The 14664-nt window shown below is 41.7% G+C and overlaps 1 protein-coding gene across 1 annotated transcript in view; it reads left to right on the top strand.

Moving 5' to 3' along the window:
• The window catches only part of ZNRF2 (zinc and ring finger 2), a 70955-nt gene that overhangs the window by 51937 nt on the left and 4354 nt on the right, over positions 1-14664 (top strand). Inside the window, exons 3-4 of the mRNA XM_028526222.2 lie at positions 6262-6367; positions 13575-13654. Coding sequence (XP_028382023.1) covers positions 6262-6367; positions 13575-13632 — 164 coding nt within the window. The 3' untranslated portion in view covers positions 13633-13654. The remainder of the gene's footprint in view (positions 1-6261; positions 6368-13574; positions 13655-14664) is intronic.

Below are 14664 nucleotides of genomic sequence, written 5' to 3'. Positions count from 1 at the left end.
ATTGTTGATTTGCGACAGGGGGAGGTAGGGAAGTTAATTTGATTTGAAATCAGGAAATAAGTTCATAATGTAATAATTTCTTAGGTGCTTTGTATGACTTTTTGCAGCTTGTTAGGTACCTAATTTTATAAAATACTTAATCCTGAGCTAGCTTTTTTCAGGTAAGTTAGGAACAAAAAGCCAAGAAAGCAAAATGTGTAAATGTTGAGTTAGTGTTTCTTTAAGTTTCTAACGATGCAGATGGAAAGTAGCTCTGAGTTCTGTCAGTTCTCAGTTGCAATTAAACTAAAGAAAACGCTGTGCAGTGATCGTTAAATGGCATCTAGGCAGAGGGCGCTAGTCATTCCTACTGAAACCAGAACAAGTTTCTCAGAAAGTTACGAAGGCTGACACTGACCAGGGACTTTGAGTTTTAGACAATTCAATGAAAGATCGTCCCATGTTTTTATTGATATATGTTTTACAGTAAAAATGGCAATTTCCCTTTGTTCAATTGTCGTTTCTGATTCTCCTGAGTATATTTGAATACAGTGGCAGCTCATGGATCTATAATCTAGAATATTAATGTTAACTTCTTTTAAGTTCACTAGAGATAACTTTTATATCTGAAAGTATTTAATAATAAACCTTGCAAGCCCCAATTTTTCATACTTTGAGTAATTGCTTCTTACTAATGTTGTGAATTTTTTTAATTCTTGATTTTTCTAGGAATTATTTCTCATTTCAGCTGCTTTTGTTTTCTACTGCTATCATTGAGGGTTCAAGAACAAAAAATAAATCTTCAGGTAAAATGCCTGACCCACAAGCAGTGCCTGGCATTGTATTTTGCTGAAAAGACTATATACCTGTTTGGATGCTTGATCTGAAAATAGAGTTGTGATGACTATGAAATTTTCGCATGGAGTTTTCTTGGCTGCCTCTAACAAATTTGGTTTTATTTGTTGTTTTTCTTCCCCTCCCCGCTCCCTGCCCAAAAGGATTTTTTGGCTGTCTGCTTTTTTCATGTGTCTCGATCTGCGATACCTGGATGGATATGTGCTTGTACTTGCTACGTATTTTCATTTTGCATATTTGGCTGCTTGAATTTTAAGTAATTTCTTTGGGCAATGCAAATTAAGAGCTTGAGGCTACAAGTAAAACATCCATTTACGGAAACCTTTAATGAGTCTATAAATATATGTTCTTTATATTTTAGGATTTTATATTTTACTAAAATTAGGTAAAATTTAAAGTTTAGTTCCTCAGTTGCACTGGTTCCTTTGGGGCTTGGGGCTCCCATTTTGGACAGCACAGACGAGAGGCTGTCTGTGTCGCCACAGAAAGTTCTGCTGCATGGGGAGCGTTCTGAGAACGCTCCTGTCCAGTGGCAGGAAGGCAGCGGTACTGTGTGAGCTGATTTCCCATACCAGTTTTTATAGCAGGGTAATAACCCCGGATAGCAGATGAAGCAAGCACGTGGCTAGTCTTGAGCTGTTGCCTCTGAGTACGGTAGTCAGCCCCATCTTGAGTATTTCACACTTAAAGTTGCCTGAAACAGTTCATTTTCTTCACTGTTTATGTTATTTCACAGTGAAATCCCATGAAATATAAAAAAGCCAAGTAATTAGTCTAAATTTGAATTCTGACCCCAGGACTTAACTAGTTTGGTAACTTCTGGTAAGTTACTTCTTTGAGCCCAAATGTGCTTATCTGTAAAATGGAGGTAATATTAGTCACCCCATAAATGAAAACAATTTAAAAGACTTCAATCTGTCTAAAAAGCATATATAACAAAGTGGATATTTATAATAGTTACAAATACAGAATGAAGCCAAGGCATTCGGATTAATTAGACAGTGTCCTTTGGAGTTGTTTCCAGCCCTTCAGTTACAGTGGGTCCCTGAAAACAGCCAGGTCAGGAGTGGTCTGTAGAAGTTTCTGGTGGTCAGGGGATTGTTGATGACGATCTGTAAGGTTGAAACAACTGCAGTACCAGAGTGAGGAGAAAAGACATGATCGGCTTTGCTTTTGGGGAAGTCCTTAAAGTGTTTTCTGATAATAATGATGATAAAAACTAACACTTTTTATATAGTTTTTTTTAAACAAAGATTTCACATAATTCTTTAAAATTTCATCTCCATCATGTTTGAGTACCTTTATTATGTTAAAGAAGAGTAAAAGGAAACTGAAGGCTAACCAACATTTTGAGGTTGCCTAGCTAACCAGTATTGAGAATGGAAATTCGTATTATGTTTTCAATTTTAAATCTTATGTTCTTTCTACTTCAGTATGCCGTTCCCTTGATAGCAGCTGTGTTTCTCAGGCAGGCGTGTATCTCAGGATCTCTAAGGGATGGGCCCAGGTATATGTGATGTTTCCTTCCTACACTGAGACACAATGCGTACCGGAGCGATTCCGGTGCCCACCTCTGGTTTAAAAATCATTGTCTTTTCCAGCTTTCCTTTTTCTTTTCCTGTTGCAGTGTATCAAAATTAATGGGTAGACCATGCGAATAAGACGAGGAATGAGACTGATAAGTGATATACTGATTTATGTTTTATTGTTCCAGATATTTAGCTAGATCATCCACACTTCTGAAAAAGCAACAGTTTCGTTTCCTGTTGACAGTTTTGAGCGTCGCTCCATATGGTCGGTGCTGGTGGCGAGGGGAAGTCCAGACTGGCCGACTGTGGAAGTGGAATCTGTTAGCGTTCCCCTTGCTGCTTCCCTCGAACCAGCTTGGGCGGCTGAGTGTCTGCTCTTGCTGTGCCGGGTCCTCGGGCGTTGGCCCTGTCACCTGTGGGCAGTGTCTCTGTGAGCGTCTCCAGTCGACTGGCTGAAGATTCTTAATGATCTTTCCTCAGCTGTCTGGACGATGCTCCAGTGTCCTGGATTCAGTGGTATTTCCAGGCCATATTTAACTCTGAATGTGTCACATTACTAAGCTCAAAACTGAACGAAAAGACAGTGGCCCGATGGGCTAGCAGAGGTGAGCGCTCCAAACCCCCCAGGTAGGCAACAGTGAATCACACTGCGGAGTGAGTTTTCAAAGGCAGAAAATATTTTCGAAAGTGCAAAGACAGATTCTGTTGGAGATTAGACTTTCGAATTTGAATATTCAGCACTTGCTGTTTGAGGCAGTGAGAAAAACTGTGAGGCTTTGCAGTGGGAGTGGCCTGCCCTGTAGCTCAGAGAAGCGAATCAGAATGCAGTTGAGCAGGGCAGTGTGTTACCATTGGCTGATGATTTCCTGAGCAAAGAGCACTTCCCTAGAAACTACTCACAGTGAGTGTTGGGCTGCTTCTGTGTTGAAATTAATGTGTTTGGGATGCTCTTGGATGTAGGCATACCTTTCTTAACACGGAAACTACGTTTCTGATTGTTTCTCATTACCAAGGCTTAGGGAGCTTGTGATTAAAATGACTGACTTTGATATGGCATTCTAGATTAAACTAAGACTTTTTTAAAAACTTAATGCCTACAAAGCATAACATTATATATTTTTTCCAAAATATACTGTTCAAATAGATATCACTGTGAATTTTATGCAAATTGGATTTATCTTTGTTTTACTGTAAATAAATTATCTTGTAAACAGGATAAAATCAAGGCCTGTTCACATATTAAAGTTTTCCCAGCTCAAAGATTTGCTAAAAAGCTATTGCAGTAAAGACATGAAACTTAATAGTCCCGGGTCAGCTTAGAAGTGGCGTCAGATGGTGGCCTGAGAGGCCTGTGTTCAGTGGGTTTCTGCCTATCTTCGGTCGGTGTTGAGAATCTCTCATATGGACTTATATGGCAAAAGTGAAAATACTTTTCCTGTCATAAAAGCTGGTCCATCTCATTTTCCTAATTTACGATATTTGAGACTTTATAGTTCCTTTAGACTTAAACCTAGGTGCACTGTTCATGTATTTCAAACACACAAAATGTGATGCCGTATTCCATCAATTCTAAGACATGCTTCTTTTTCATACTTTGAAAAATGAGATGTGTCTTAAAATTGATTTGTATCATAATTTAATAGAGGCTTTTTTCCCCTTACTCAGTGGTATATAAAACTAATGGATAATCATTGAATGTGTTAGGCTTGAATAAAAAAAGTGATGGTTGATTTTTTTGAAGTTGGCAGTGTAGTGTATATATCTCTGCAGTGGAACAGTCTAAATGGCGAGAACAGGTGATGTTATTGGCATTGCAGACTTTCGGTGTTTCCTTTAGATCATCTTCTGTTTGGTCTCCTCACTATTGTCCTAGTGTCAAATCTGAAGCCATTTAATGATTAGTTTCATGTTTTTATTCGCTGGAAATCACCCCCAGGGGTTGGGGGTGTCCACCGCCTACCCAGCACTCCCTGAGGGGTCGCGGGCGAGAGCGGGCTCTGCAGAGTGTTGTTACAAGACACGACGAGAGAGGACACGGCTGCCGGGCAGTCGGTGGCGGGCCCTGTATTCTAGGAGTGAGGTGGCTGCCACCGAGGGGCAGGCCTGTGACTGCCGTTAGGTGTCCTCCACGGTGAGGTGCTCCCCACACCTGCAGGCTGACATAGGGTGTGACCTGGGCAGGGCCAGGAGGGTGGCCTCCATTTTGTGGGTCCCCATGTACCAGTTACCTTTATCGCTGGGTAGGTGCTTTACCTTAGACTGGTTCCCTGTGTGAGGAAAGCTATCCAAAAGGAAAACTGAAGGTCAAGAGGAGGCAAGGCTTGGGGCTGGGGTGGGTTTGGAGTCGGGGTGGCAGGTGGGGCCCCCAGGGTTAGGAATAGGAAACTGGGGGGAGGATACTTGAGGGGGGTGTTAATAAACAGCGTTTCCCGTGTGCCTGGCTTTACTTGGCCAGAAGTCCTTTTCTGGCTGAGCCCCTGGTTATGGCATATCATCAGCCTGTGAACCACTTAGTGGTTGGCCAGAATCACCGCAGCCGTACTTCCGAAATTCCAGAAGCACAATCCCTCCTTGCTGAGTGAGGCCTTTCCTCCCCTGTGGGAGTCGCCCGGTTACCCTGCTGGCCTTGCCAGTACATCATCCACCAGCACCTTCTCTCTCCTAGACCAGCTGGAGGCCGTGTTTCCTCCTAACGTGCTGTCTCCAAATGAGTACCTAAAGGTGGAATACTTACAGAACGTATTTTTCTAGAAGGAGCTATTACAGTTACGTGCACAGTTAACTTTGTTGGTTTTTATAGTACAAATACTTTATTTCTGGAAATTTCCTTACCTTGCTCTGTCTTTCAGCACTTAAGTAGACTTTGGTGCACTCTTTCCCCTTTAACTTGATTTTTATTCCTCCAAACAGGAATGTACTTACTTATGGTATAAATTCACACTGCATGTTCCTGCTTTAGCTTTCTGTCAACCCCCTGAGAATGTGCACTCCTCAGGTTTCCCCACTCTTCAGCAGCGGCATGTCATACTTCTTCCTCACGTAAAAAGAGCCACCAAAGCTTATCTGGCTAACGCACTCCGTTTTAGGCAAGATACTTTTAAAAATTAAAATTTAACATCAATAAAATATAACTTAGATTAAATGTTCAGTGCAAAACTTGAAAACCGAGAGAATATTTTTGTTTTTAAAGCAATGTTTGCTTTATAAAGAGTTTCACTATGTAGACACTGTCTGAAACGCTCTGCCAGGGCCCTCCCTCCGGAGCCTGCTCTGATCGCTGCCGGGAGGGTCGGCTTTGTCGCGGAAAATGGTTCAGAACAGCCTTTGCCCCAGAGCCCGAGGTCCTCCTGTTTCTGCAGTCCCTTCCAGAGCCTGCACAGAAGCTTTGATCTGTCTTGGCGTTTTCTTGAGTTCAGCAGGTATTTTAAAAAGTCCTGTATTCGGGGTGATTTCTCTAACGTATCTAATTGTGTTATTTTAGAATTTTAAAGATTAGAAAAGTATTTTTATGTCTTTTCAGCTACATTGCACCCTAAAGTTTTAAAAACTGTCTTGAGCATCAAATTAATATTGATTAGTAGGAGAAGGAAAATGAGTTCCAAGTGACAGATAACTGACTTACTACTAATACAGTTTTATAGCAAAATCCTTTGTAAGCTGGAGATTCTGTACTGTCCTGGCTTTTGCTGTGTGTCTCAGTGAAATGGAGATGGAAATGAGAGAGACTGTCTGTAAGTAAAGGTCAACAGTATTCACTGATTTATGAACAGGATTTCAAGTACAGGTGCTGAGTCTTACGTATTTCAGACAAACTATGCCAGTCGCCACTCTGTAAATGAGCGCTCGCATAGTAGTTCTTTCTGTTTTATCGCCCTGAACTGGTTCTCTCTCTCCCCAGAGGACGTCCTGAGTAAAGACGCCGGAGAGTGTTCCATCTGCCTGGAGGACTTGCAGCAGGGCGACACCATAGCGCGGCTGCCTTGCCTGTGCATCTATCACAAAGGGTGAGTCCCCTCCCGCCGGCCAGCGGGGGCGACAGGAGAGTGAGAGAGCTCCCTCGAGGTTTCAGACATCGTGGAGAGGGCTGAAAAGGTTTCTTCTTCATAGAGAACGCCCCCTCATTCCTTAAAAAAATAATGTCCTTTTTTTCCCTGTTGGAACGAAGATTTAAGCCCATATCGTTTGTATCCAAGAGTCTATCATTTGTTCAGCATGTACTGTGACCCAGGGGTTGTTCACGGCTCCTTAAGCAGGTTATTTCCTGTGAGCCTTGTAACAACCTCGTTTCACAGTGGGAAGGCAGCTGGGGGACCCCGGTCAAGGAACCCCTCCACCGAGGTCGCCCAGCTGGGTGGGGCACGGAAGAGCCGGGGCTGCAGCCACGTCTGTCCGGCTCCCGAGCCCACCTGGTTTCCCGTAGAGTGTCTTTGGCTTCACAGAGCAACACAGAAAAATTTTAACTAAAGTTTTTAAGTTAATCACGAAAAGAATAGAAAAGTAACTTTCAAACCAACAAAAGAAGTAAGGTGGAACTTGATTTTAAAGTAGGGGGTAGGGAAAGCATAGAGAAAAACAGGAAATAGTAAAAAAAAAAATAAAAGTAAATCCAGTATCAGTGGTTATAATAAATCTAAATAGAACATACTCACTAGCTGAAATCAAATTGAAAGATTGGGATATACTGTTAATAAGCAACATACTTAAAGATACAGAAAAATAGGAAAGTGAAGGGATAGATAACTATCCAGACAAATTTTCACTAGAATAAAACTGACAAAGTTAAACGAGTATCAGACAATACAAACTTGGTGGCAAAAAGTATTGTTAGTATGATATGATGATACAAGTATATAAAAATTCCAGTTTTTGTGTACCTAAGAACATAGTCTCAAAGTGTAAAATATTTATAGAAATGTCAGAAAAATTACAAATACGTCATGATATTGGGACATTTCAACACTTCTTATTCAGTCCAGCAGACACGCAAAACGTGTCAAGACCTAGAAAAACGGAACACAGTTAACACGCTCGATCTGCTGATGGATGTGTGTGTGTGTGTGCGCCCAGCAGCCGGGGGGCCGTTTTCTCTCCAAGCGCGCGTGAAGTCTTACGAACATGGGCTGTGTACCAGCCGTCAGGGAGGTCTTAGCAGACTGTAGAGAATTGGTATCACACAGAGAGATGTTGTCTAACTACCGCTACATGTCAATAATGAAAGATAATCTTCACACCTATTGCTTTTAGGGAGATCAAAGGAGAAATCGTAATGGAACTTAGAAAATAGTCGGAACTGCATAGTAAAGAAAACCTTGACATTTTTCCAGAGTGACCCTCAGAAGGTCTGTGTTCGAGTGGAAAGACAGCCGTGTCCTGCCCTGGCTGGTGTGGCTCAGTGGTGTGAGTGAGTGCTGGCCTGCGAACCATAGGGTCGCCAGTGTGATTCCCAGTCAGGGCACATGCCTGGGTTGCAGGCCAGGGCCCCAGTGGGGCACGCGCAAGAGACAACCGCACATTGATGTTTCTTTCCTTCTCTTTCTCCCTCCCTTCCTTTCTCTCTAAAAATAAATAAAATCTTAAAAAAAAAAAAGCCATGTCCTTACTTGAGAAACTAGAAAAATCACAGAATAAACGCAGTGAAAATGGAAGGAAAAAATAAAAATCAGAAAAGAAAATAATGAAATTTTAAAAAGTATATACTAGAGATGAGACTAACAATGTCAAAGGTTGGTTCTTTGAAAAGAATGAAGTAGAAAAGCCTGTCGCAGGGTTGTCCCCAGGAGGAAAACGTAAGCAGTACGGGGACGAATGGGGACACACAACTTGGGACAGGGCAGAAATTAAAATTGATTGGAAATTTCTATGACAAAGCTTATATTCTCTAAAAATTTAAATAAAATGAGCAATTTCCTTGAAAATATAATGTTATCAAAAAAGAAATATAAACCCTGAATCAACTAATAACTATTACAAGTGTGGTTGTTAAGACTCACCCTGAAACAATAATTTTTTTTAAACTCAGAACCCTGAAAATAGGCCTAGAGAGACGGTTTGACATGAGGGTCTGCCAGACATCCAAAGAACACCGTGTTAACGGTTATAAGCTCCCCCAAAAGTAGGAAAGCTGGAAGGTTCTCCCACTTATTTTGTGAGACTGGTATAAAATTGCCAAAATCAGACAAAGACAAGATAGGGAATTAAAAGGCAGTTTCATTTATGAACACAAACGCAAAATAAAACCCAAATTCATCCCTATATCTTTAACGTAAGGCCTCGTGACCAAGTTAGATTTGTGCAAAGACACTCTAAGGTTAGAACATTTATACGTGGTTCACATTAACAAAGGAAAAAGATCTTGTTAACTCAGTAAATGTGGGAAAACTTTCAGTAAAATTCTGTACTTACAGTAGTAACAATTTTAAAGCAAACACAAAGAATAAATACTAGAGAAACTGTTAAAATGAATAAGATTTTAGCTGGGTTACCAGATATGAGCTCAACTTAAGGAAATCAATTGCGTTCATGTCCCAATAAGAAAAAACAAAAATATAGTGTTTCTTAAAGAGTGAAAACATTAACAGCAACAGAAACTGCAGCAGCAGGAACGTATATTGAGGGTAAATCCTACGAAAGATATTCAAGAGTTTAAAACTGTATCGGAAGATGTTGTAGAAGACCTGCGGTAGATGTGGAGGTGTACCATGTTGTGCATAGGGGGATTCGGTGCCATAGAGATAACAGCTCACCCCAGTTAATCTGTACAGTCGATACCGTCCTAGGGTGACAGTGGTGCAAGATGGCAGCCACCACGGGCTTGGACAATTTATGAAAACCGAATGTATAGCCTGAAAATAGAATGTGCACCTAAATATCCAGGAGCAGCCCCCTTTGTAAGATCCATAACAGCAATAACATGAACGGGGTTCATGGTTCTGATGGAGCGGTGGAGAGCCCGCCAGGGCCGGCACAGTCAGTGGGCATCGGTTCATGCCGCAGCACAGTCGGCCTGCAACGGCTGCGGCGCCTGCCGACGTCTGGGGACAACACCGAACTCCCTCCGCCGCCCGAAGGACAGCGTCACAGCAGTTCATCAAAAAGAAACACTAGGGGCCTCTCCCTCTTCGCCCCCCTCCCTCCCCATTCGATGTAAGCCATCTTCATTCCACAGTAACTTTTCTAAACATATCTTATAGACCTCAGAGTATTGGAAACGAAGCTCTCATTCAAAGGCAGTTTAAGATACTGTAAATCATACTAATTTTCTGTCCATTTGAAATATAGGTTGTGTTATAACAACAAAAAAATACTATCCCAATCAGAACTCAACTAGTGTGTTCATGTAGCTTGACAGGTGGATCCTGAAATACATTTACAATCAAAGAGGAAAGGACCGAGAGCAGCCCCAGGCACTCATGAAGAAGAAAACCGTGCCGGGCGGACTGGGTGCATGCATGTTCATTGTAAGACCGTTAAGACAGAGTGGAAGGACGTAGGCGGGCCAGCGGGACAGAGGCGAGTCCGTGAACACTCATGCATGCGTGAGACAGCACAGCGAGGGGGTCATGACCCCCAAGACGGAAGTCCCGGGCCCTCCACAATTCACTGTGGTCTTGGTCAGGTTACTTAGTTTTTCTCTCCCTTAGTCTGTAAAATGGGGCAATAATACCAACCTCAGAGTTATTAAGAGGTTTTAAATGAGTTAAATTTTAGAAAGTACTAGGACATGACAGATGCTATGTGTTTGTTAAATAAATGAAAAAAATGGATTGACCAGAGGTGTCAGTACAATGGTAGTAGGGAAAGAATGAACTGTTCAGTGGATGGTACTGGGGTTGATTGGTGATTGATAAGGAAAAACAGTTGAATTCATACTTTACATGTGAAATAAGAATCAGTTCCAGGTGGACTAAACATCTGCCTACTGAAAACAAAATCTAAAGTGTTGAAAAGAATGAAGCAAAATGTCCTTGACCTCTTGGTAAGGAACCATGGGAGGTGCTAAGATAGCTTCCCCCAATAACAATTGAAAAGAAAAGGTGATAAATTTGACTATGTTAAAATTAGAAACTTTCTTGTATCATTATGTTTTGAAAAAGTAAAAAACTAGACCCTGTTCAGACTGAGAGTTTTTTAAATATACATAACAGCAAAGGTTTGGTGTCTGAAAGAATACTCTTAGCAACTTTCTATAATGCAGTTAGTTCATTGCCATGGGAAAACGGTGACAGCTGATGAGTGGCCTGACCCTCGTGGGTCAAACGCTGTCTGTTGGCACTTTAACATTTGGCTGCGTCAGATGAGAGTGTGTACGGAGCCCGCCATGGAAGACACTGCAGGGATGCCCGCCCGTTCATGGGACATCGGACAGCCAGTTCGGTTAGGCCGTGGGCTGTGTCTGGGAACTGCTTGTTTACTCCATAGCTCTACTCTGATGCTGTGCCTTTGCTTTTATCTTCCTATATTGACATGGGATGTTACTTATTTGGAATACACACATCTTTGTTCTAGTTACAAGGTTGCATTGTTTCAGCGGTCAACCTTGACCGTGGTTTTTCCCCAGAAGTCCTGTTCTAGTGCATGATTTTGTGGAAAGCAAGTATTGTCAAAAACATGTATATTATAGCTGAAATATCTGGATAGTAACTATCTACAGATCTATTTCTTAAAAAGATAAGTCAAAATGGAAAATTTGTCAGAAACTGTTAGCAGTCAGTCCAGAAAAAAGGAACCCCAAGTGGCCAGGAACAAATACAAGTTGGAGCACTTGGCAGATAGCTCGGTAATAGCTGCATTCTGTGTCCTGTCCTAGGTACGTGCCCTGGGGGAGTTCTTGACTTCGTGCTGTAGGACAGACTCCTACTCAGTGTGCAGGGCCAGGGTGAGATGAGGAGCTTGCACCAGAAACTGAATCAGTGTGATGCTGTCTTCATTGAGAAAGTCCTACAATTATTTTTTAAAGTTAATTAAAGCCTTGTGTTTAGTGGAATTCTTGTGTATTTTGGCTCAAGCCCCTTGTCTCACTGAGGACTGGCTGCCACACAGCTCGTGGATTAGCACTGCGTCTGTGGCCAGCACTCCAGTCAACACTGCGTTGAGAGACGCGTGTGAGAAGGCTCTTAGCATCACGTGTCTGCCAGTGAAAGAACGAGCACGTGCACTGCAGCGTGCTCCTGTGATGGGCGCTGTACACAGAGAAAACGGGAGAGCCGGAGCCTTGCTTATTAACAGCTGCCAGTCTCAAACAAATTGATTTTTAAAAGCGGTTAGAAGAAACTTACCATATTTTTGAACCATAAGACGCACCTAGGTTTTAGAGGAGGAAAATAGGAAGAAATTTTTTGAAGCAAAAATGGTAAAATATTTAATAACATAATATTTCACCAATGTAAATTTAAAGCTACATTTGGACTGTAAGACGCACCCTCATTTCTACCCAAATTTGGGGGGGGTGGGCATGCATTTTATAGTCAGAAAATTGCTATTTTTATGGAAGCATTTATATGAAATTAAAAACATGGAAATAGCACTATATGTGTATTGTTTTGAAATATGCGCATAGTTACAGAGTAAGAAAATGCGTAAGAATGAAAAGCACCAAATTCAGGGTAGTGATTTCCTGCTGGTGTTGGGAGAAGCAAATGTAATAATTAAATAATGTGTGTTGATAGCAATTTATATGAGGAGAACCTGGGGTTTTAAGTGACCACTTTCTCAAGATGAGGCAAAATTACAGTTGCGACATAAGAAGCACCCACTGTAGGTCGCACAGGGACTGCTCGGAGGTGCCGTGGACGGTCAGCGGAGCTGGAGCACCCTGCCCAGTTCTCAGTGCTCTCAGGGAGACCCCCTGGACCCAGGGCCGCTAGGACCACGTGGGCAGGGGGGAGAGCGGGCTGAGAGCCGCACCGCAGCCGGCCGGGCGTGCGCACTCAGACAGCAGACGTCTTAACAGCAACAGCAGTTGTTTTAGACATTTGAAAGAATATCACGTGGTTGGGATTCTTTACTTTTTGTCTTTTAATTTCTCCCATCATTTCTACCTACCATACCATCCTGTTAGGACACGAGAATGATAATTATTAATTCTGCCCTTCAACGTATTAGCCGAGCCATCCTGCTCTGTGGCATGTGCAAACGTGGCGCGTGTCAGCAGTGAGACCGGGACAGCTTGAGTCCTGCTTGGGTAGCTTCTGAGCTGTTGGGCAAGTTGCTTAACGTTTTCAAGGCCTTGCACGTATCATTTGCCACAGTGAGACAGAGCTTTCTGTAGTGGTGGGAACGTTCCGTGTCCGCTGTCTAGCACTTGACGTGTGGCTAGTGTGACTGGGGAACTGTGTTTTCCTTCCATTTCACCTTAGTGGATGTGAGCGTAAACAGCCACAAGTGGTATCTGTCTGCTGCACATGAGGATAATCGTGTGCACCCTAATATTTAACTTCCTTACGATATTTAAGAAAATACTGTGTAACCAAGCCCTGGCTGGCGTAGCTCAGGGGATTGAGCGCGGGCTGCGAACCAAAGTGTCGCAGGTTCGATTCCCAGTCAGGGTACATGCCTGGGTTGCAGGCCATGACCCCCAGCAACCGCACATTGATGTTTCTCTTTCTCTTCCTCCCTCCCTTCCCTCTCTAAAAGTAGATAAATAAAAATCTTTTAAAAAAATACTATGTAACCGTGAGTGATGATATACTTAATGTGTGTATGTATATGTATTGCAGGATGAAATAGAATTAAAATAATACTACATATAAATACAGTCTTTTACAATGTGATGCAGCATTGTCAAGAATTAGAATTAAAAGCTGTTTTTTGATTACATTGATAGGTGATGTGAACAGGTTGATAACTGCATAAATAAATACATTTTGAAGAGAGACATAGTTTTCAAGATTTGTCATTTAATTTTGAATATTGGTAAAATGGTAGTTCTTTAGATTCTTTTTTAATAATGATTTTTGAAACTTTAAAGTACTTCCTAGGATAATTTTGCAAAGATTATTTCCTTAACTGCTTAGAATAATCAAAATGTCGTAAACACATCTTTATTTTTTATATATGTATGTACATATATATCCTAAATATATCTTAAAATATTTAAGTTTTCTTTTGCAAAGATACAACAAAGTCAAGAAGTAAGCATTTTTATTATGGCTGTCATGATGATATAAATAATGAAACGTAAATGTTTTACTTTTCTGTTTTATTCTTTTCTAGCTGCATAGATGAATGGTTTGAAGTAAATAGATCTTGTCCTGAGCACCCTTCAGATTAAGCATCAGCTTCCTGTTTTATAGGTAATTCTTCCTTTTCCTGTTTAAATTGTTATCTGATTTATACATTCTCAGCCACCATTTTCTTTCTTTCCATTCATTCATTCACTCAGGTGTGTGTGCGTGTAAACATTGTGTTAGGCTTCTGTATAGAAAACTCACATTAAATGATACATAAAAAACACCTTTCTTGATTAATTTCTACATTCTTGGTTCTTTAATACACATTGGCATATTTAATTTTTTTGTTTAGTACTTTCTAAAAAAACCATGGAGTATATATCATGACTCCATTTTACCAGTGAGAAGCCTGGGGGTCAGAGTCATTAAATTCCATGACTTTGGAAGTTGCACCAGCGGTCCAAGGTCATGCAGCAAACAAGCAGAATCAAACTCCCTACTCTTCCCAAGTATGTTCTTAAGTAATGCGATATAATGTTATCATTCTGATCATAATAGTGTTTATATTGCATTCTGATATGCCAGGCATTGTCCTAAGCATTTTGCATTTATTAATAACTCAGCTAATTGCTTTAATAACTCTTAGAGCTCAGTACTCTTACTGTTCCCATTATGCAGATGAGGAAATTAAGGTACAGAGAGGTTGAGAAAGAGGTTTGTGCACGTTCTAGGACCCTGTGGGTCTCTCCAACGAACTCTCCTGTGAGGCTGGGCGTCTCTCCCTGCACCTCAATCCCCACAGGTGTTTTCAATTGGTGTTTTGAGGCTTTATTTCCCCGCGCTGGGACCTTGGGTTGCGGGGTCTGTCTCGCTCCCCAGTTTCGCCTGGTTTGTCTGCGTGCAAATATGGGACCACCAGGTCGGCCAGCCGCCTTGTGTGCCGTGCCCCTCCACAATCCGCCACCTCACGGGGTACGCCTGCCGCAGCTTTGCCGAGTCCTCTCTGCCCGGCTGCCCGACTCCGCCTCTCCTACCCATCTGGATGAATGTTTCGTCTTTATCTCCTTGGTTGTCGGACTTCCATACAGTTTAATTTTCTGTCAGTTCTGGTTTTTGGTTTTTGTTTCTAAATT

Source organism: Phyllostomus discolor, chromosome 10 (genome assembly GCF_004126475.2).
Source record: "Phyllostomus discolor isolate MPI-MPIP mPhyDis1 chromosome 10, mPhyDis1.pri.v3, whole genome shotgun sequence".
NCBI classification, from domain to species: Eukaryota; Metazoa; Chordata; class Mammalia; order Chiroptera; family Phyllostomidae; genus Phyllostomus; species Phyllostomus discolor.
Note: the sequence above shows the minus strand (reverse complement) of the source record. Positions and strands in the feature narration are given on the sequence as shown.